The sequence below is a fragment of the Cetorhinus maximus genome, chromosome 6 (genome assembly GCF_964194155.1).
Source record: "Cetorhinus maximus chromosome 6, sCetMax3.hap1.1, whole genome shotgun sequence".
Lineage (NCBI taxonomy): Eukaryota > Metazoa > Chordata > Chondrichthyes > Lamniformes > Cetorhinidae > Cetorhinus > Cetorhinus maximus.
Window position 1 is genome coordinate 18,953,180 of NC_135884.1, and position 20,662 is coordinate 18,973,841.

A 20,662-nucleotide genomic window follows, 5' to 3' on the forward strand; every position below is an offset into this window, starting at 1 on the left:
CATTCTTTCTGGTGGAAGACCAAAACCACCCTGCTTATCCTCTACCCTGTGGAAGAAAAAAAAACGTGTTGGCCATCATGGACAGGGGAGAAGTCTTATGAACAAGGCTGTGTTGAATGGCAAGCTTGAGAAGACATCATGCCTTATCCACTTGTTCCCCTTTTACTTCCATCTCTCCATTTACATTCTGCACATCAAGCTGCAGTCAATTCTAACCCTGTTCACCCTTGGCACTTAAAGCTAACCCTCATTTGTCCCCTTCAAATCAGGTGGTGATAATACAGACATAACTCTGCCAAAGTCTCCCACCACAGCCATCCACAGCGTTCTTCACATCTGTAACCCAGTAACCAGCTTGTGACCTGATAGCCTGATTGGAATAAAAGCAGCAGAGAGACCTTGAACAGGACAAATGAATGGGGTACACTTTGAAGAATAAGTATTCCCCTATATTTACCTTCCTCGTTAACTGTTGCATAAAAAATTCTCATGTTTTCATTAATGAAAGCAGTTATCTTTACCTCCTCTGGCTGAAATAGTTTGTACAAATTTTTTAGCTTTATTCACATTGCTCGGAGTTGCTTGAAATATGGTATTTTTCCATGTTTTATAAGTATCATCAAATATAATAATTGCAAAATAGTCCTTTGGGTTCATATCATCTAAAATTTTTAGAAGAGCTTCATTTGTCTGGAAGAGATAAAACAAAAGTTTACAATTGTAACTTAAGAGCATCAACTTTAACAATTACATTAATTGTAGTGCCACAACAGGGTTTGATTCAATTTTTGTCACCATGTTGTTATGCTATGAAGATAGCCCTTATGAAACCCAGCTGAACACACAATGAATAAGAGAATGCACTGGTAAGTTTGACCAAATAGTTTGAAGTTGACTTGTACTAAAGTAGATTTACAAAGCATGTTGTAGAATTGTAGAATTGTTATTATTTATTGCTTAAATCTGAAGTAGGTATGTATAATTTAATTGTGTTACAGTATAATCAGTTGATACTTGCATTTACATCTAAATAGATGACGCCATATTAATGAAACAAACAAAATGATGATGCTTTACACCAAAACCTTAGCTTGTAATATGCAAACAAATTAGGGAAATTAGTAAGAAACATAGAACAATAATCACAGATTATTTCAACTCGCGTGATACTAATTGGCCAGAAGAGCTAGGTAAAAGGGATAAAGAGTACAATTCCTCTAATGTTTACAAACCTCCTTTCTAACCCAATATCTAAGAATTCCAACAAGGGAGGATTTGCTATCGGATCTAGCAATGGGAAATGAGCCAGAACAGATAAACTAAGTAAAAACAGGGGAACATCTAGCCAATAATGACCATATTATTATATGCTTTAAGATAATAATTGAGTATACAAGTATGACAAAGCCCTGGGTAATAAGAACATAAAGTCAGAAAAGGAACAAGAGTAGACCATACAGGAGGAGATGGTGGCGTCGTGGTAATGTCACTGGACTAGTAATCCAGAGACCCAGGCTAATACTCTGGGGACATGGGTTCAAATCCCACCACTACAGCTGATGGATTTTGAATTCAATTAAAAAATCTGGAATATAAAGCTAGTCTCAGTGATAGTGACCATGAAACTATCATTGCAAAAACCCACCTGGTTCACTAATATGCTTTAGGGAAAGAAATCTGTCATCCTTACCTTGTCTGGCTCCAGACCCACAGCTCAAATAAAAAAAAATACACAGCCCCTTGAGCCTGCTCTGCCATTCAATACAATCATGGCTGATCTTCTGCCCCAACTCCACTTTTCCCTCTTCCTATATCCCTTGATATCCCTTGACCCCCTGCATTATAACTCTGAAACTGAATAACAGAAGGAATGGGCTTCCACAATGCACTTTTTACTGCACAAAACAATCTCTGGAGTTTGATTTTTTTTGGATGCAGATGTGGAGAAATATCTGCCTAATTACAATTCCCAGAGATGTTTCCCATTCTGCAACCAATGTAGCATGATGATGTGAATAGTAGCATAGGTGGGTTTTTAACTTCAGGGCCACTACTCGCCCTTCATGTGTAGTCATCCGAAGTGTTCACCAAGTTGCTATCAAGCTCCAGCTCCTCTTGCCCTTAGACTGAATGCTGCAAAACCACAGCACTTCCTCCAATTACTGCCAGATGCTTGCCTCCAGCGATTATGACTAGACCATAATTTGCAAGCGATGCATGTCCACAGTATCCCCAGATACAAGATCCCATAACAAATGCAATCAAACCCCAGTTTTCTTGAGTGTTGACACGTTCCAACCTTTCCCAAGTATTGCCAAACCCAATCTCTGCAAGTGCTGCTATGTGCCTCTTTAGTGCTGTCATGTTCCAACGGTGCAAAACCATACATTGAATGTTATCAGTTGCCACTCTGAGTGCTGCTAGACTTCCCCCAATAGTTCCCAGATTCCTAAACGTTGCCAGTCCCAGAGGGAGTATGAGGGAAAACTGGTTAGAAATTTAAAAACAGACAGTAAAAGCTTCAATAAGTGTCTAAAAATGAAAAGAGTGGTCAAAATAAACATTGAACATTTAGAGGGTGAGACAGGGGAATTAATATTGCAAAATAAGGAATTGGAAGAGACTCTGAACAAGTATTTTGTATCAGTCTTCACAGCAGAAGACACAAAAAAAATTCCAAGAATGGTAGGAAATCATGAAGCAAATGGGAAGTCGGTATTTAAAATAATCACAATCACTAGAGAAAAATAATGGCAAAACTAATGGGACTAAAGACTGACAAGTCCCCTAGACCTGATGGCCTGCATTTTAGGGTAGTAAAAGAAGTGGCTGTAAAGATAGCGGGTGCATTGGTTTTAATCTTCCAAAATTTCCTAGATTCTGGAAAGATCCCAGTGAATTGGAAAACTGCAAAAGTTTTTTTCTTTATTCAAGAAAGGAGGGAGATAGAAAGCAGGAAACTATAGGCCAGTTAGCTTTACGTCTGTCATTGAGAAAATGCTGGAATCCATTATTAAGGAAGTAGTAGTAGGACATTTAGAAAATTATAATACAATCAAGTAGAATCAACATTGCCTAATAAAAGGGAAATCGTGTTTGACAAATTTATTAGAGTTCTTTGAGCATATGACAAGCAGGGTGAATAAAGGGGAACCAGTAGATGTAATGTATTTGGATTCCCAAATGGCATTTGATAAGGTGCCATATAAAAGGCTACTACACAAGATAAGAGCTCATGGTGTTGGGGGTGATATATTAGCATAAATACAGGATTGGCCGGCTAACAGGAAACAGTGTTGGGATAAATCGCCATTTTTAGGCTAACAAAGTGTAACTAGTGGAGTGCCAAAGGTCAGTGCTGGTGCCTCAACTATTTAAAATCTATATTAATGACTTGGGTGAAGGGATAGAGTGTATTGTAGCCAGATTTGCAGCTGATACAAATATAGGCATGGCAGGAAGGATAGAAGGCATAATCCACATGGATAATGGCTCTATGGCCTGAATTTTTCAGGCGGCAGGAGCAGGTGGGGGCGGTTGCAGAGCTGACCGCCGTCTGGGATCGGCTCCGCGCCGCCATTTTACACAGGTGGACCAATTAAGGCCCACCCAGCGCAAGATGCGAGCCATAGCGCTCAGCGCTACCTGTGCGGGTGGGGGGGAGGCGAGAGTCGGGGCCAGGGCTCTTTCGTGCATGCGCGCGAAACAGCGCTTCAATCTGCCTCAGGGGGATTGAATCGCTATTGTAAATAATGAATAAAAGGTTTAAAAATTTATTTAAACATGTCCCCTCAAGTGACTGTGTCACATGAGGTAGGACATATTTTTATATTTATGGAAAATTTTTAATTAAATTAATAAATGCTAAGCTTGGCCTTTTCGCCTGCCCGCCAACCTTAAGGTTGGATGGACAGCGTTAACAATTACCTTGATCAGTTCCTTAATGGCCTTAATAGGCTGTTTACATATCGGTGGGTGCGCAGCTGACTTCGGCGCACGCCCGCCGAACGAAACATCGCGAGACAGCGCAATGACGTTGGGACGCATGCCCAATGTCATCACACATTGGCGTGTCGGGTCCACCCCTGCAAGCCAACTGAAAAATCTTGCCCTATGTGGGAGATGGATATAAAATGAAGACACGGTTAGAAGAGTTAATGAAGGAAGAAACTGGAACATCAGAAGGAATTCTGACTGAAAAGCACCAGGTATTGTCTCAACTGCTGTCTGAGACATGCATTGAGAGTCATCAACAGGCGCCAAAAAACTTTGAAGACCGTGGAGTTACTTGTGAATAGGCTGCAGTATTTGAGGGGTGACAGGGGGTACCTTTTCCCCCGCAAGGTGGGGCTGTAAGAAAAAGCTTAAAAAGTTGGTGAAAACATTTATAATGCCTAACTAGCATCTGCAGGCACTAAAAATAAGCAGCTATTCTATGAAGAGCAGCGAGTCAGCAAACTGTATGCTATAGGCAGAACGAACCTTGAAGACAAGACATGGTCAGAAGTCTGATTGGTGCAGGACAGTGGTGTGATCGGAAACAAGGGAAGTAAACGTGGTACACATTGATTGCATTAGGCTGTGTGTGGTTCCATTTTAGGTATGTAAAAGTCAAGTGCTCAGGCTGTTTAGAGTAGAAGAATTTAGAGGTAAGAGGAAAAACACCCAGAAAAAACGAAACAGATCTATTGCGTTACATTAAAAGACACACTTCTATCCAGGATGGAGAGGGTGATATGCTTTTTGTTTGGTTCTGTAAACTATTGCATATGCACTGTAAGGAGTTAAATGTTACTAGACTTAAATAAAGTATAATTGCCCTGGATTTTGGAGTCAGTGGTGAAAGAAAGGAATTCAACACTGACCTTGAAGAAAGCTTTCCACAAAAATCTAGCAATCTCTTTGGTGGGATTTTTCCCTTTCCCGAAGGCAATTTAAATCTGGCGCCAAATCAAGGCAATATTTTGGTGTGCAGGGGCAGTGAGTAAGCAGTTAGACAATTACGTTTAAGTATTCACAGAGCAAGCTAGGCAATTAAGGCACTTAAAATCCTTCATTTTTAATTTAAATTTTCAAATAGAGGAACAAATGTCTGACTGCATTAATATAGAAACTAAAATAATGATAAATAGACTTTAAAAAATAGTTTATGCGTGGGATTTTCCAGCCCCAGTACCAGTAGGCATTGTTGTGGCCGGATGGGAGAATTTGGAGAGTCGTTAAAAGTCAATGGCTCTCCAAATTTTCCTGTCCTGCCCGCAATGATTCCCACTGGTTTTGGACCAGAAAATCCCACTCTACGTCTTTAGGAATAAGAAATTTTTAATCATCATGGAGAAATTTGACATTCCGCAAATATCAGCCTTTCAGGACCAGTGAGGCTGATTAGCATTAAGTGTGAAATTAGTACACTTAATGTACTCATTCAACAAGACATAACATTTTTTCCAGGGCTTTTGCAATGAAACTAACAGTGTTACAGTTGTTGTTCCCATCAATTCATTGTTATTATGGAAATTGATGTCTCTGGAAGCCTGTACAGTGCACCATATGGCTGATGGTAGACTCCCTGACATCAAGTTCTGGATTTCCATGTTATTCTGTGCATGTGCAAAGTCAAAAGGTGATGTCACTGTAAGTGGAGTAATGATGGCAAAGACCAATAGTGTCATGACCATGGATCCCATCCCTGAATTACTTATGGACATATTGAACTTCTAAGTAAGACATGTGTTTTTTAAAAATGACATACAAGGCAGAACTGGCTGAGACTGTAAGGCACCAATTGTTGGAAAATTCATATATGGATTACTTGACCAACTAGTTCAGAGAGAATGGAATGTCACACCTAAAAGGAGTGACCCTCCAGACAGAGGCATTTCAAAGGAAAATATACAGTGCAAAAACTGAACTGTAATCTCCTGTGGTTGCAGAGATAATGAAAAATGATTACCATCTCAGCCTAAACCACCCCCTGTTGAGTTATATCCCAGACTGTGGACATGAACTGAGTTGAAACAGAAACCGATCTGGACGAAAGACATGTTTGTTTTTTTTCCCTTCCAGGAATACACAAGGAAACGGGTTTTAAAATGCCAACTGCAACCCTAGTTCTGTGTGCTAGTCTGGTGTTCTGTCCTGGTGGGTGTGTGTGTGTGTGTGTGTGTGTGTGTGAAGAACACCAATGGGCATCCTTGCAGCTTGCAGGTAAAAAAAAGTCCTCTCTCTCACTGATTGCTAGAAGCAAGTCACAAGTCAGCAAAGCCACAGTCAGAAAGGAAACAGGACAACTCCCTTCAGCTAACCTGCAGAATCAAGAATCTCCAACTCAACTGCTCAACTGCCAAAGTCAGCGCTACCGGAATCACCCCAACTAATGGCCACAACATTTCACTATCTAGGACTGATTCGTATATCTTTTTTAACTTTTATTTTTGAACTCAATTTCTTATTTCTTATCTGTGTGTATGTGTGTTGTGTTTTTATTATTTTTCCTCACGTTTAGTAACTAATAAACTCACTCTCTCTTTGACTCAAGACAGCATGGTTAAATTGGCTCCTTTTAAAACATAAATACATTTGGACTGGGAAAAGGTATCCATGAGGGAAGGGATCCTTTTTGAATTAACCTTGTTGCATCCAATCGAGGGGGTTGAATACAGAAAGGGAGCCAGTTCATCCCCCCCCTCACCCAGGAGCATAACAATTTGGGGTACCTCAACCGAGACCATAACGAACTGCGGAAACCTCACCCATTTGTAACAATAGTTTCACTGTTATTACCACAGCAAAATTCAAGCCATTGTATCCAATTGCAGTTGAGTCAAATTCCCACACTTTTCTGTTTACAAATGCTGTGTACTTCCAGCACAATGTGCTTTGCCGAAAGAATGTTTATCTGCAGGCTGTGTGCGTGCGTGCAAGTGTGTGTGCGGGCGGGCGGCAGATGTAGTTGGAGGGGGGAAGGGTGCAGAGAAAGATAATTAAAATATAACTTTGCTCCTCTGCAACCTTCTCATAAAGGCCATATGGAGTGGACAATTCTTCAACCAAGCTGATTATCTATCTTATAGACTTATAAGCCAAATATTAACAATGTCGCTTTAAGAGTGTAGGAGTACAACATGTTGTATCCTGTATTTAATCTAGTAAGGCATTCTTATTGTGATCTTTGTTAGGTAAGAATAAATATACATCTATTGAATTCCTATTGATCCATCATATGAGCTCTCTGTCTATCAGTGGAAATTCAACAATAACATGTATTTATATAGCCTCTAATAAAATGACCCAAGGCACTTCATAGGAGCATTATAAAACAGAATATGACACTGAGTCACATAAGACAATATTAATGTAGATGGCCAAAGGCTTGGTCAAAGAACTAGGCTTCAAGGAATGGCTTAAAGGAAGAAAGGTAGGTAGAGTGGCTGAGAGGTTTAGGGAGGATTTCTTCACTGCAAGATTAGTGCACTGAAGCCACCAAAGCAGAGTACCACTGATGTGGGTCAGACAGATTCAACCTTCCATGTCACTAATATTCCCGTCTTCATCAGTTGCTGCGCAGGGGCACTGGATGAATGTTCAGCCCCACCGAGGGAGAAAAGAATCAGAGGGATACTTTTGCCTGGAGCACAGTCATGTGCTTCCTTGTGACCAGTTAAACAGCATCTAGTGAACAGCTGTGGCTCAACGTTAACACGCTTGCCTCTGTGTCAGAAGGAGACACAAACACAAAATCAAAGCTGACACTCCAGTGCCCTACAGAGAGCTTGTTTCACTGTCAGGGATTTTCCACATGAGATATTAACCAAGGCCCTGCATGCTTCTTGCATGGATGTTAAAGAACCCATGACACTACTTCAAAGAAAAGCAGAGGTGCCTCTTGATGTCCTGACCAATGTTATCCCTCAACCAACATCACTAAATCAGATTACCTGGCCATTATGACACTGCAGTTTGTGGGACTTTATTGTGGACAAATTGGCTGCTGTGTTCCCTACATTACAACTGTGACTACACTCCAAAAGTTCATTGGCTGTAAAGCACTTTGGGATATCCTGTGGCTGTGAAAGCTGCTAAATAAATGAAAGTTTTTTCTTCTTTCTCATATTGATGGATATGTGAAACAGATTAGTCACTCTTTTGTCTGGAGCTTGAGAAAACCTGGGAAGGAAATAGAGTAAGGAAACCCGCCTGCACCAAAGGCTTTTCTTACCTGTTGCATTTTAGTCCCTGACATGGATCCACTGTGGTCAATCACAAAGATGACATTTTTAGGGATTCTGGATAAATTAGCAGGTGCAAAGTGATGTACAAAATATCCGTTTACAATCTGGAAAAGAATATACAATATAAAATTTTTAAAATCATCAGAGTATAGAACCCTATGAGACTTCCATTTTAAGTATAACTTTCAATTACCTGAACACTACCAGCAGACAGGTCTCTATTGACATCATACCCTATGATGAAATCTCCATCCAGAATTGTTTCATGACAATCAGGACATTTGCGCTGTTGTTCAAGCGTTGGTTTGAAGGAAACATGTCCCTGAATGAAGCAGTGACTCAATGTTAATTTTTACAGCGATTGTTAAGGTAAAGATTTTTTTCTACAATGTTATGTACCTACCTTTGTTCCAGTAAGAGTCTTTTTCACAAGTGAAGTCAGATTATTATTTAAGAACTTTGCATCAATATTCAGAAAGGCAATCCCTTGTGGTTCAAAAATGTGTACATCAATCTGGAAACAGCAATTCAAAATGTAAGAGAATTTAATTATCATCAAATAAAAAAAATCAACAACAGCCACAACTAAAATGCATTAGTAATATTGCTGCTTTAGAAATGTACCTGGAAATGGTTGACAAGTTGCTGAGGTTTTACTCTGATATTCATCTGGTATTTCCCCAGGTTACGTTTTAATAATTCTTCATATGTTAGTTCAAATGTGACTTTTTTGGTCGGTCCAATATTTACTGACACTTTAAACTTCTCCATTTTTCTTCCAGATGCTCTTTGGAAATCAGAGAAAAAACCCACAAGTTAAAATATCTGTGTTACTTCCACAGAAGATAATGGAATCCTACGTGAAACGTTGAGGAAAAGAACTCTCATTGTATTTGTAGTAATTATGGTTTTATTTAGTGTGTAATGTACCTTTAAGAATAATATTGGTTAGGCAAGATCACATGATCTGCAGTAACCAATAGGAGAGTAGCACGGGCTACCTGAGCAATCCAGGTAATTCTGTTTTTGTTTTGGATTTCCAGCATCCGCAGTTTTTTGTTTTAATCAGTGTAGAGTTCGAGTTGGAGTTGAAAGTACACGTGTAGTTACTGCTGAGTGCATTGTAAATAATCTTTAAGTTTCCACCTAGGAAGTGTCTGCTGATCAACGCTATCATTAATAGTGCAACTCGGCCACCCTACAACAGTCTTCTCATGATATGTCGCTGTCCCAGTGTAGGGCTTACATCATTATGATGAGGGATGCATAAAGAATGTCCATTTTTGGGTGCAGTAAAAGAAAGACTTACAATTATATAGGGCAGCATTTTATGTCTCGTGAGCGGGCGCATGCCTGACCCGATCAGGCGTAAAATAGCGCGCAATGACGCCGGGACAGTGTCCCAACGTAATTGCACCCATGCGCAATATTTCGGTTGGTGGACGCACGTGAGAGTTGGCAGCGCACCCGCCGACAATTAAGAGGCCTAATAAGGCCATTAAAGTTTCAATTAGCAGTGATTTTTCACTGCCCGTCCAACATTGCGGTTGGCGGGCGGGCGAACCGGCCAGGCAGCCTTCGGATTTTTGAGGAAACCTCATCCAAGGGTGGGATGAGATTTCTGATATCAATTAAAAAGAAAAGTTTAGGCAGAATTCTTATTATCTATATGTTCAGGTGATTGAGTCTGATGTGTTTTTACATCCTTATTTCTTGGCTTTAAATTCTCCAGCTCCCTGAGGCAGCTCTCTGCCTTCAGGGAGCTTTGATTGTGTGCTCCGCGTTGACGCCAGTGCTCTCCCTCCTCCCGCCCCCATCCCGTCAGCGCTGAGCCTTTCATGGTGGCTGGGCGTTAATTGGCCAGCCAGTGTGGAATCACGGTCAGGTGCTGAATGCGGGCGGTGGGCCGTTTCCCAGCCGCTCCCAGGCCCGCCCAACGCACCCGCTCAACAACCCGAAAATCCTGCCCATAGTGTGTTTCACACCCTAACAAGATCTTGAAACACTTCTCAGCCACTGAATTACTTTTGAATCGTAGCCACTGTTGTAAGCAAAGGCAACAGCCATTTTGCATACAATAAAATCCAACAAATAAGAATCAAATAAATGACCAAATATTCTGTTTGAGGTGTTGGTTGAAGGAACTCCTAATGGATAGAAGAAAATATTGGCCAGGATTTTACGTTGAACATGCACATCCCGAAATCATCGTACTCGCGCGCAACATTACTTGTCGGTGGGCATGTACAGAAGTCAGAAGCGTGCCCACTGACAATTAAGCAGGTAATTAAGCCCATTAAGGAGCCAATTGTCACCGATTTTACGTGGCCTGTCCACTTATATGGTTGGCGGACAGGCCAATCGGGCAGTCAGCCTTCACGTTTTCATTACAAACTCCATCCAGGGTGGGATAAGTTGTCTAGGGTTAAAAAATATAAAGAAGACCTTTGAGGGATGAGATGTTATGTAGTCTGCTGGCAGGTGCTTGAATTTGCAGTATTGACACAGTTTGCAGCAATTTTATTCACCTCATTTCATTTTTACAGTACTGCAGCTCCACAGCAGCTGTTGATCCCCGTATCTGAGGAAAGATATGCTGGCATTGGAGGCAGTCCATAGAAGGTTCACTAGGTTGATCCTTGGGATGGAGGGATTTTCTTATGAGGAGAGGTTGAGTAGGTTGGGCCTGTGCTCATTGAAGTTTAAAAGAATGAAAGGCAACCTTACTGAAACATATAAGATTCTTAAGGGGCTTGACAGGATCGATGCTGAGAGGTTGTTTCCCCTAGGTCCAGGGGACCTAGATCTGAATTTTTCCCGCGTCGGGCGGGCTCAGTGGGAGTGGTCGCGGAGCCAACCGCCACCTGTGATCAGCTCCGCACCGCCATTTTACGTGGGCGGGCCAATTAAGGCCTGCCCAGCGTAATACATGAGCGGTAGCACGGAGTGCTATCCATGCAGGCGGGGGGAGGAGGGAGAGTCAGGTCCAGTGCGCGAAAGAGCACTTCAATCTCCCTGAGGCGCGGAGCTGCCCCAGGGAAATTGAAGCGATTGTTTAAAAAAAAAGTAAAAACAATGAAAATTTAATGAAACATGTCCCCTCGAGTGACTGTGTTTTTATTTGTCATAGAAACTTTTTATTTAAGTTGTAAAAGCTTCAGGAAACCTCATCCTGCTCGTGGATGAGGTTTCCTAAAAAACGTAAAGGCCGCTTGGCCTTTTCGCCTGCCCGCCAACTGTAAGGTTGGACGGGCAGCGTAAAGTTGAACTTAATTACTTCCTTAATGACCTTAATAGGCTTTTTAATTATTGGCGGGCGTGCAGCCGACTCTGGCGTGTGCCCGCAGAGCGAAACATCGCAAGACAGCGCGATGATGTCAGGACGCATGCCCGACATCATCGCGCATCATTTTACGTGCCAGCGTGTCGGGTCCGCCCCTGCATACCGACTGAAAAATCCTGACCATTATCTCAGAGTAAGGGGTCACCCATTTAAAACAGAGATGAGGAGGAATTTCTTCTCTCAGGGGGTAGTGAATCTGTGGAATTCTCTATTGCAGAGGGCTGTAGAGGCCAGCCAGCCAGTGTGAAATCACAGTTGGTGGCGGATCATGGCCAGAAACGCATATCGCATCTGCTTCCAGACCTGCCAATTGCACGCGCCTGACAAGCACAGGATTCAGGCCTTTATCAAGATGTAATTCAATCTCAGTTAATGGTATATGAATTACTCAGCAGACCACAACCTTGCAGTCACTCCTCTCTATCCATCAGACTCAACGACAACAATTGCATCAAACATAAGAATTGCAGCAAATAGCACTAGTTTATTTATTGAAATACCTCAGCGGAAGAATTAACCTGAACTGTGGCATGAATTAATTATTTGTGCTGGGGATTATTTGTGCTGCCAGAAACGTGGGGCAGAATTTTACATTCGGCATGGGCCCGACACGCCAGAACATAAAATGACGCGCGATGATGTTGGGCCAACGTCATCGCGCTGTCTTGCGATATTTCGGGCAAGCGAAATGGCCTTTATGTTTTTTAGGAAATCTCATCCACGACCGGAATGAGGTTTTCTAAAGCTATTACAAATTAAATAAAAGCTTATTTTGAAAACTAAAAACATGTCCCATCTCATGTGACACAGTCACATGAGGGGACATGTTTCATTGAATTTTTAATGTTTTTATTTATTTTTGTAAAAAGCGCTTCAATCTCCCTGAGGCACAGAGCTGCTTCAGGGAGATTGAAGCGCTCTTTTGTGCGAAAGAGTGCTGGACCCAACTTTCCCTCCTCCCCCTGCCTGCACAGGTAGTGCTCGGCGCTGCTGTTCGTGGCCCGCCTGCGTGAAATCGCGGTGCAGAGCTGATCGCTGGTGGCTCCCGCCGAGCCCACCCGACGAATGGAAAATCCTGGCTGCAGAGAAGTTAATTTTTCCAGAAGTAGAGTATTTCCTTTATCCTGCATGCAAATATTTCGGGAAATGGTAAACAGGATGTGCTGTCCTCGAATCAATATTTAAATGAAGTTCCTACCTGTTTTGGTCAGGAGCTCCCTGTGCTGTTTTCCCCTTTCCCAGAAATGGATGTGATGCATCCAGTTTTGTTTTACTCTTTCGCAGGGTGTGAGAATTGCTGGCTAGGCCAGCATTTATTGCCTATCCCTAATTGCCTTTGTGGAGGTGGTGCTGATCCTGTCTTCTTGAACTGCTGCAGTCTATGTGGTGTAGGTACACCCACAGTGCTGTTAGGAAGGGAGTTCCAGGATTTTGACCTGTGACACTGAAGGAACTGCGATATAGCTCCAAGTCAGGATGGTTTGTGACTTGGAGGGGAACTTGAAGGTGTTGGTGTTCCCATGCATCTGCTGCTCTTGTTCTTCATGGTGGTAAAAGTTGCTGGATTGGAAGGTGCTGGATGGTGTTAAGCTTCATGAGTGTTGTTGGGGCCACACTCATCGAGGCAAGTAGAGAGTTTTCCAACACACTCCTAACTTGAGCCTTATAGATGGTGGACAGGCTTTGGGGAGACAGAAGATGAGCTACTCGCTGCAGAATTCTCAGCCTCTGACCTGCCTTTGTAGCCACAGTATTTATAAGGCTGATCCAGTTCAGTTTCTGGTCAATGGTAACTCCCAGGATGTTGATAGTGAGGGATTCAGCCATGGTAATACCATTGAATGTCAAGGGAGGTGGTTAGATTCTGTCTTGTTGGAAATGGTCATTGCCTGGTACTTGTGTGGCATGTAAGTTACTTGCCACTGATTCACCCAAGCTTGAATGTTGTTCAGTTCTTGCTGCACATGGACATGGATTGCTTTGGTATCTGAGGGCTCATCAATAGTGATGAACATTATGCAATCATCAGCGAACTTCTGACGGAGGGAAGGTCTTTGATGAAGCAGCTGAAGATGGTTGGGCCTAGGACACTACCCTGAATGGGTACAAAGTGGATGAAGATATGGCATTATGGGTCTCTGCCAGCTTTTCCAATTGCATCTGCCTGAGTTACACCTTTAAATTGGTTAGATCCAAACATTAAAACTGTGTTATGAATGATATATTTGTCAAAAGCTATTTAAGTAGATGGAGCGTTTCTGTGATCCCATACTGCCAGCAGGGAATCTCTGTGCGCAATCATTCAGTGTGGAGAAACATCACTGCAATACATCACTGTAACTCTATTTTCTGAAATTTCATTCCCAGGGAATTTTCTATTGGGAAAAAGGTAAGATTGCGTAGAATTAATTAAATAATCACCAGGCGTGTTGAAAACTGCCTTGGCAAGAGGTGATGATAAATGGACGTGTTTCGGGGTGGGAGGAGGGGCACTGCCCATTGGAATTTCATGTACCTATTCTCATTTCTTTGCAGTTAATATTGACATGGGCACAATCCCAAGGAGTTTCACTCATCAAATAGTGTAGGGAATAAAATGATGAAGAATGGAAGTCATTAGTTAAAAGTTAGGAAATTGTTCTTACTTTACAAGCCCTGCAGTCTGTCCCCGTGAAACTGCTTGCTTGTACTGTTGCTGAGCAACTTCTTTCTCTTTCACAGCTCCCACATATGTCACTTCATCTAGAGTCCTACAGAGAGAGAAATCACATGGATAACAGGAATTTGGTTCATTCATCTTCTCTTATACCTCCTCCCCTGGTTCCTTCTTTTAACCAACTATTTTCAATTACATTCATTCTGTTCGAGGAGGAATATACGCATTAATTTAATGTGCTTCTAATTATTAATTGCTGTACTATATTTCAACACATATTTGTACACCTAGCGGGATGATCTTGAAAATACTGAGAGGGCAGTATAGAGGGCTATGGATGCAGAAAAATGAGTAGAAAGTTTGGCTTGAACACAATTGAGGACATCTCTGGGATAATGAGATTAGGTGAATGATACCAGGTAATAGATGGGAAAAATCTTGGAGGCAGGGAGCAAAGAGATATAACTTCAGAAACATGAGGGGTAAATCCCAGAGTTATAGGGGTTGCAAATATCTTGGAGTCATGTAGCAAAATGAAAGGGGAAAGATGGTCGTAAGAGCACAGCAAAGTCAGGGAGGAGATAAGAATGAGACCTTGGAGGAATAAAGCAGGGAGAACTTAAAACCATTGAACAGACAATCTCAGGAGCATGGAGTGTATGGCAGGAGACAACATTAGTTGCAAATCTCTAAAAAAAAACTGTCAGAGATAGAAAGGAATGGAGAAATGTTCTCATCTGGACTGATTTGAACCAGTTGCTCTTATCCCAATTCATTCAAATTACAGTCGTGTCAATTCTTATGAAAGAAATTAAATATTCTTCTATCATGTAGCATTTCAACAAGAAGGCATAAAATAAGGAAAGACATCTTTTTTCAATGTGCTCCAAAGTTAGTGTGAATTAGAGCCATTCAGTAATTCTATTTCATGCTCTAACTCAACTTTATAGCATTTGCCATCCTGTCATCGAATTTTTACAAATGATAGGGATATTGCAAGTTGAAAAGGGGTTTACAAAGAGAAACTGGCCAATAACTTCTCAAATGCCTACAAATGATTTTGTAATAATAGCTACAAGCCAGTTAGAAGATTGCTGAAATTTTTGTGATTTCTTGCAGAGGAATTGACAATATTGTCGTTATGTATTGGTATTCTCCAGCTGAATCTTAAATGGTGGACAGAATTTAATGAATCCCTCGGGAGCAGGTTGGGAGGCACTGCAGGGGTGGGGGGTCACATATAATGGTGTCATCTTCCAGATGCCATCGAATTATATCAGCGGCGGGGATAGTGAAGGGAGGTCTTCCTGCCCAGAGGCAAATTGGAGCCCTTAAGTGGCTAGTTAAGGGCCATCTAAGTGCTTCTTCCCACTGCCACTGGCAGTTTACCAGCAGATGGCAGGGGGTGGGGGGGGCCTCTGCTGCATTGGGAAATCACCAGGTAAATACTGCAGCCTTCCTGTGAGCAGGAGGGTAGGGCACCCGGAGGCCCATAGAGGGGCCATCCTGTGACATGGCCACCCATGGTAACACCACCCCCACTGCTCTGACCAACCATTCTCCTCCCCTCTAGCTTGTGCCTGCCTGATCAGTCCCGGCAACCTTGACCCCACTTATCTTCTCCTGAGGGTAAAGTTGCTTCACTGGGCTGGCTACAGTTCCAACGCTGGCCACTGCTCCCAGTGGCACTGCTGGGCCTCAAGGCCTCCATACCCTCCAAATGGCTGGCAGCTCCTGGATGTGGGATTTCACCTCTTAATGGTACAGGAGGCCTGAGGGCAGTTTATTAGCTGCCTGATTACCATAGGATCCGGAGATTTCTAGAACAGCCTAAGCATGATTACTCCAGCTTTCCAGACCACCATTGGGGCCACCACTGCCCCGACAAAATCCAGCTCAGTAACCTTTTCACAAAATTATTTAATAAACTGTTTCCCTTCCTAGTTCACAATGGCACTTTTTTCCTCCCCAATGTTCAAAAAAACCCCATAAAATCAGACGTATGATCGTTGCAGCAAATTCAAATAGGCTTACTGACTTCTAAATATGGGAGTGCTCTTAGAGTCATAGAGGTCTACAGCACATAAAAAGGCCCTTTGGCCCATCGATTCTGCGCTGGTCAAACAAGTACTAATTCTAATCCCATTTTCCAGCACTAGGCCCATAGCCTTATGTGTTTTTAACTGCACAAAATTACATTTTGATTTGGCAGAAATAATAAGTCAGTAGCAATCACTTTGAAACAAGCAAAATGCAATAAAATCAAGAATCATAAATCATATAACAGTCCAGAAGTGGGCCATTTGTGTCCATGTCAGCCCTCCTCAAGAGCAAATCAGCTAGACCCACTCCCCCACCTTTTCCCCACAGCCCTGTAACTTTTTCTCTTCAGACGCTTATACAATTCTCTTTTGAAAGCCACGATTGAATCTGCCTCCAGCATAATCTCAGTAGTGCATTTCAGATCAGTCGCCGTGTAAAAAGGTTTTACCTCATCTCACCGTCAGTCCTTTTGCCAGGAACCTTAAATCGGTGCTCTCTGGTTCTTCACCTTTCCGCCAATGGAGACAATTTTTCCTCAACTACCCTGTTCAGAAGCCTCAAGATTTTGAACACCCCTATCAAATCTCCACTCAACCTTCTCTCCTTTAAGGAGAACAAACCTAGCTTCTCTAATTCACCCGTGTAGCTGAAGTCCCTCATTCCCAGAGTCATCCTCATAAATCTTTTCTTCATCCTCCATAAAACTTCACATCCTTCTTAATGTACAGTTCACAGAACTTTAGGCAAAACCTTTTTAAAGTTTCATTATAACTGATGAAAAATCATCAACTTGAAACTTTAATTCTGCTTCTCTCTACACAGATGCTGTCTGACATGCTAAGCATTTCCAGCATTTTAAGTTATTTTATCATAACTTCCTTGTTTTTATACTCTATGCCTCTATTTATAAAGTGTTATAATTTTATAAATGGCTTTCACCCTCCCTAAGCCAAGCAAAATTAATTTGTTGAGGTAGAATCACAATAGTTTATCTTTAGTTTTATATACTGTACTATATCTACAAATTTTTCACACACACTTTCACACAGTAAGTATAAAACAGCTAGTTCATGCTAATTAGTTAAGTTGACTGAATAATCAAGCTGATACTCACATGCTGAAGTTGGTAATGAAGGCTGTTTTGGGTAATTCCATTTCAAAGAAAGCTTCCCTTGACTCATTTGCTCGATTTACCACCCGGGTGATTACCACATTGTGAGCAAATCTAGATGTAACTTTGCAATCAATCTTCATACCATAGATTTCAAGATCCCCCTATTATTTCAATGAAAAATGATTAGTGCAAGAAACTAAAATAACTAGAAAGACCAATTTAAATTAAATCAATGCTTTCTGTTGTTCTAGTGGAACATTAACGATAAAGCATCTAATATTTTCACACTAAATGGTCACAGTGTACAAATGGTAGCCTCAAATACATTTCACAAAATCACAGTCCCAATAAATCATCAAAACAAAGTCAATTCAGCATTTGTGTAGAGGAAGAAGAGAATTTAATGGGACTGATAAAAATCACCCAACATATCAACAATAAACACAAATTGTTACTGAAATAAATGGTATCAGAGAAATTAAACCTACTTTTTTGACATGCTCCTCGGTGCTTCTTTTCTGTTGACAGCCAAGAAAAGGACCAAGGCATCAATGTTTCAAACTACATATTATGCAAGCAAATGGAATTACAGAAGAAATGCGATTAAATTCCAAAGAATTAGATGTTTGATACCCAGAAAAATAAATTAAAATATCAGCACTGTAAAGTTTTCCTCTCTCCTTTATGAATTAAAATATTGATTACACCAAATTTCAAGGGGTGGGTAGGGTTAGTCAATACTGAAGACTGCAATAATTTACAGGAGAACATTAATAAACTTAAAGAATGGGCAAATAATTGGCTAATGAAGTTCAACACAAATAAATTACATTTATTTTGTTACATTTTGGTAGGAGGAAGATAGAGATCACATATTACCTGGAAGATGCAAATCTCAGTAGAGTAGAGAAACAAAGGGATCTCAGAGTACAAATACATCAATCGCTAAAAGTTGCACCACAGGTTAGCAAGGCCTTAAAAAAAGGGATAGAATTCTAGAGGGATAGAATTGGAAAGTGGGGAAGTTATGCTAAATCTGTGTTGAACCTTGGCTAGACTGCATGTAGACAGTGGCAGTTCTGGTCACCATATAAAAAGGATATAGTTGCACTGGAGAGGGTGCGGAGGAGATTTACAGGAGTGATACCAGAAATACGTGGGTATACATGTTAAGAAAGAATTGACAGACTGGGTTTCTGTTCTCCTGATAAAAGAAGGCTGAGGGGTGACCTATTAGAGGTCATTAAAATTATGAGAGACTTTGATTGAGTGGATAAAGAGAGAATGTTCCTTCTTGTGGGGAAGAGCATAACTAGAGTCCATCAATGTAAGATAGTCACCAAGAAATCTAATAGGAAATTTAGAAGAAACTTCTTTACCCAAAGACTGCTAAGAATGTGGAACTTGCTACCACAGGAAATGGATGAAATGCATAAGATAGATGCATTTAAGGGGAAACTAGACAAATATATGAGGGAGCAGGGAATAGAGAGTTATGATGATAGATTTAGATGAAGAAAAATGGGAAGAGGCTTGAGTGGAGCATAAATGCCAAAATGCACTGCTTGGGCCAGACTGCCTGTCTCTATGCCATGTATCCCATGCAATGCACAACAGACCTTGATACAATCGCTCAGAATGGTGCAAAAGTTTATTTGGGGGAGAATTTTCGGCTCAGCGAGTGGGGTTGGGGCCCGCTCGCCAAGGCATAAGATGACATGGGGTGACGTCAGGCGTGTGTCCTGACGTCACCGCGTGTCATTTAGATATTCAGTTTGGCGGGCACACAGCCAATTCGGCTGCGTGCCCGCTGAACTATCAAAGGCCAGTTAAGGCAGTTAAGGACATTAATTAACTAATTAACCCTATTGAGAAAGCTGTCCGTCCAACCTTAAGGTTGGCGGGCAGGCAAAGAGCCCAGGCAGCCTTTGCATTTTTCATGGAACCTCATCCATGGGTGGGATGAGGTTTCATGAGGGTTTATAAATTAAATAAATGTTTCCACTAAAGTTCATTGACATGTGCCAGCTAATTTTGTGAATCAGCAGTTATACCTCATGAATTCATAAGAGGCTCATATACCACTGCAATTGGGGAATATATTTCACATTTAATAAACAGGAATCATGTACTATGAATTGCAATAAATAGGGTATCAACTCAGGATGATTTTTGCACCAAAGACATCATAATAATTGATCCTTTGGTACAAAAATCATCCACAGTTGGTGGCTGCACTGACAGTTGTTATCAACCGAGAGCAAAGCAAAGCAAGACTTACAGCAAATTGAAGCAGTATCCACTGCTGAAGAAAATTAGATGCTAGATGGTGATCATAAGTCTGGAACCTAACCAGAGGGTTTAATGAGGATTAATAAAATTGTCCTTGGTTTACTCTCGCACAGGATTTCAATTGGAAAAGTTACCTCGATTGTTGTATTATTTTTATCAAATTAGTGGGTGGTTTGAAAATAGTTTCAGTTGTGTATGAGGCTTGTAAATCACGACTGGTGAGGACAACGTCTGCTATGACTGGCATTGGTCAAAACTCAGACATGAGGCATATAATCAATAGTTAATCCTGTTAAATTTTACTTGAGATAGCATTTCAAAGTATTTAAATGAAGCTCAGTATTTTTGCATGTACAGGTTAGCTGCTGCATACCTTCAGGGTTCTTCTGGCCAGCTTCAGATCATTTGACAAAGTGTTCGCATAATCACCCTGCTCAAAATAAAAATTAAAATGTTTGAACTATCAGCCAGTTAAGGTTATTATAAATATTTGGTCATTATAAATAATACATTACCTTATGCTGCTCTGCTTCTGTTGTTATGAAATCAGAGGATATTAACGCTGGAATAGAAATTAATAAAAGAAAGGACAACATTGTCTTCATTTTGCACAATGCTATGCATCAATTGAGTTACAAGAAACTAGGTTTTATTCTGAACTCTGTTAATAAGCAACAGTGGCATTGACCATACTCCTACAATTGCCAAAAAGTATTGACCCAGTGGAGGATATAACAGTCAGCATAATTAAAGCAAACAAAGATGTTTATAGAGAAATTGTGAAACCTGAACAGTCAGGAACAAAGATTAGTCTGTATATGGGGCTTAATGCTGAAATGTAAATTCGTTGATTATTTTAGTTACAGGAGTGGATAATTCCACAGGGTTCTGCCGGTCTCCCACTTTTAGGGTCAGGATGTTTAGTGGATATTCTGATTAATTTCTGTCAGAAGATTGGCAGAACACCTTTAAAAAATGGTTGC

General features: G+C 41.2%; 1 protein-coding gene across 1 annotated transcript in view; it reads right to left on the minus strand.

Annotated features, from left to right (window-relative positions):
• The window catches only part of LOC144681605 (inter-alpha-trypsin inhibitor heavy chain H3-like), a 75,816-nt gene extending 55,436 nt beyond the window's left edge, over nt 1-20,380 (minus strand). The window contains exons 1-10 of the mRNA XM_078543341.1: nt 20,195-20,380; nt 20,053-20,109; nt 17,876-17,905; nt 17,388-17,548; nt 14,220-14,324; nt 8,856-9,018; nt 8,635-8,745; nt 8,425-8,553; nt 8,219-8,335; nt 522-690 (exon numbers count right to left, since the gene is read on the minus strand). Coding sequence (XP_078399467.1) covers nt 522-690; nt 8,219-8,335; nt 8,425-8,553; nt 8,635-8,745; nt 8,856-9,018; nt 14,220-14,324; nt 17,388-17,548; nt 17,876-17,905; nt 20,053-20,109; nt 20,195-20,284 — 1,132 coding nt within the window. The 5' untranslated portion in view covers nt 20,285-20,380. The remainder of the gene's footprint in view (nt 1-521; nt 691-8,218; nt 8,336-8,424; nt 8,554-8,634; nt 8,746-8,855; nt 9,019-14,219; nt 14,325-17,387; nt 17,549-17,875; nt 17,906-20,052; nt 20,110-20,194) is intronic.
• Nucleotides 20,381-20,662: the final 282 nt, after the last annotated feature.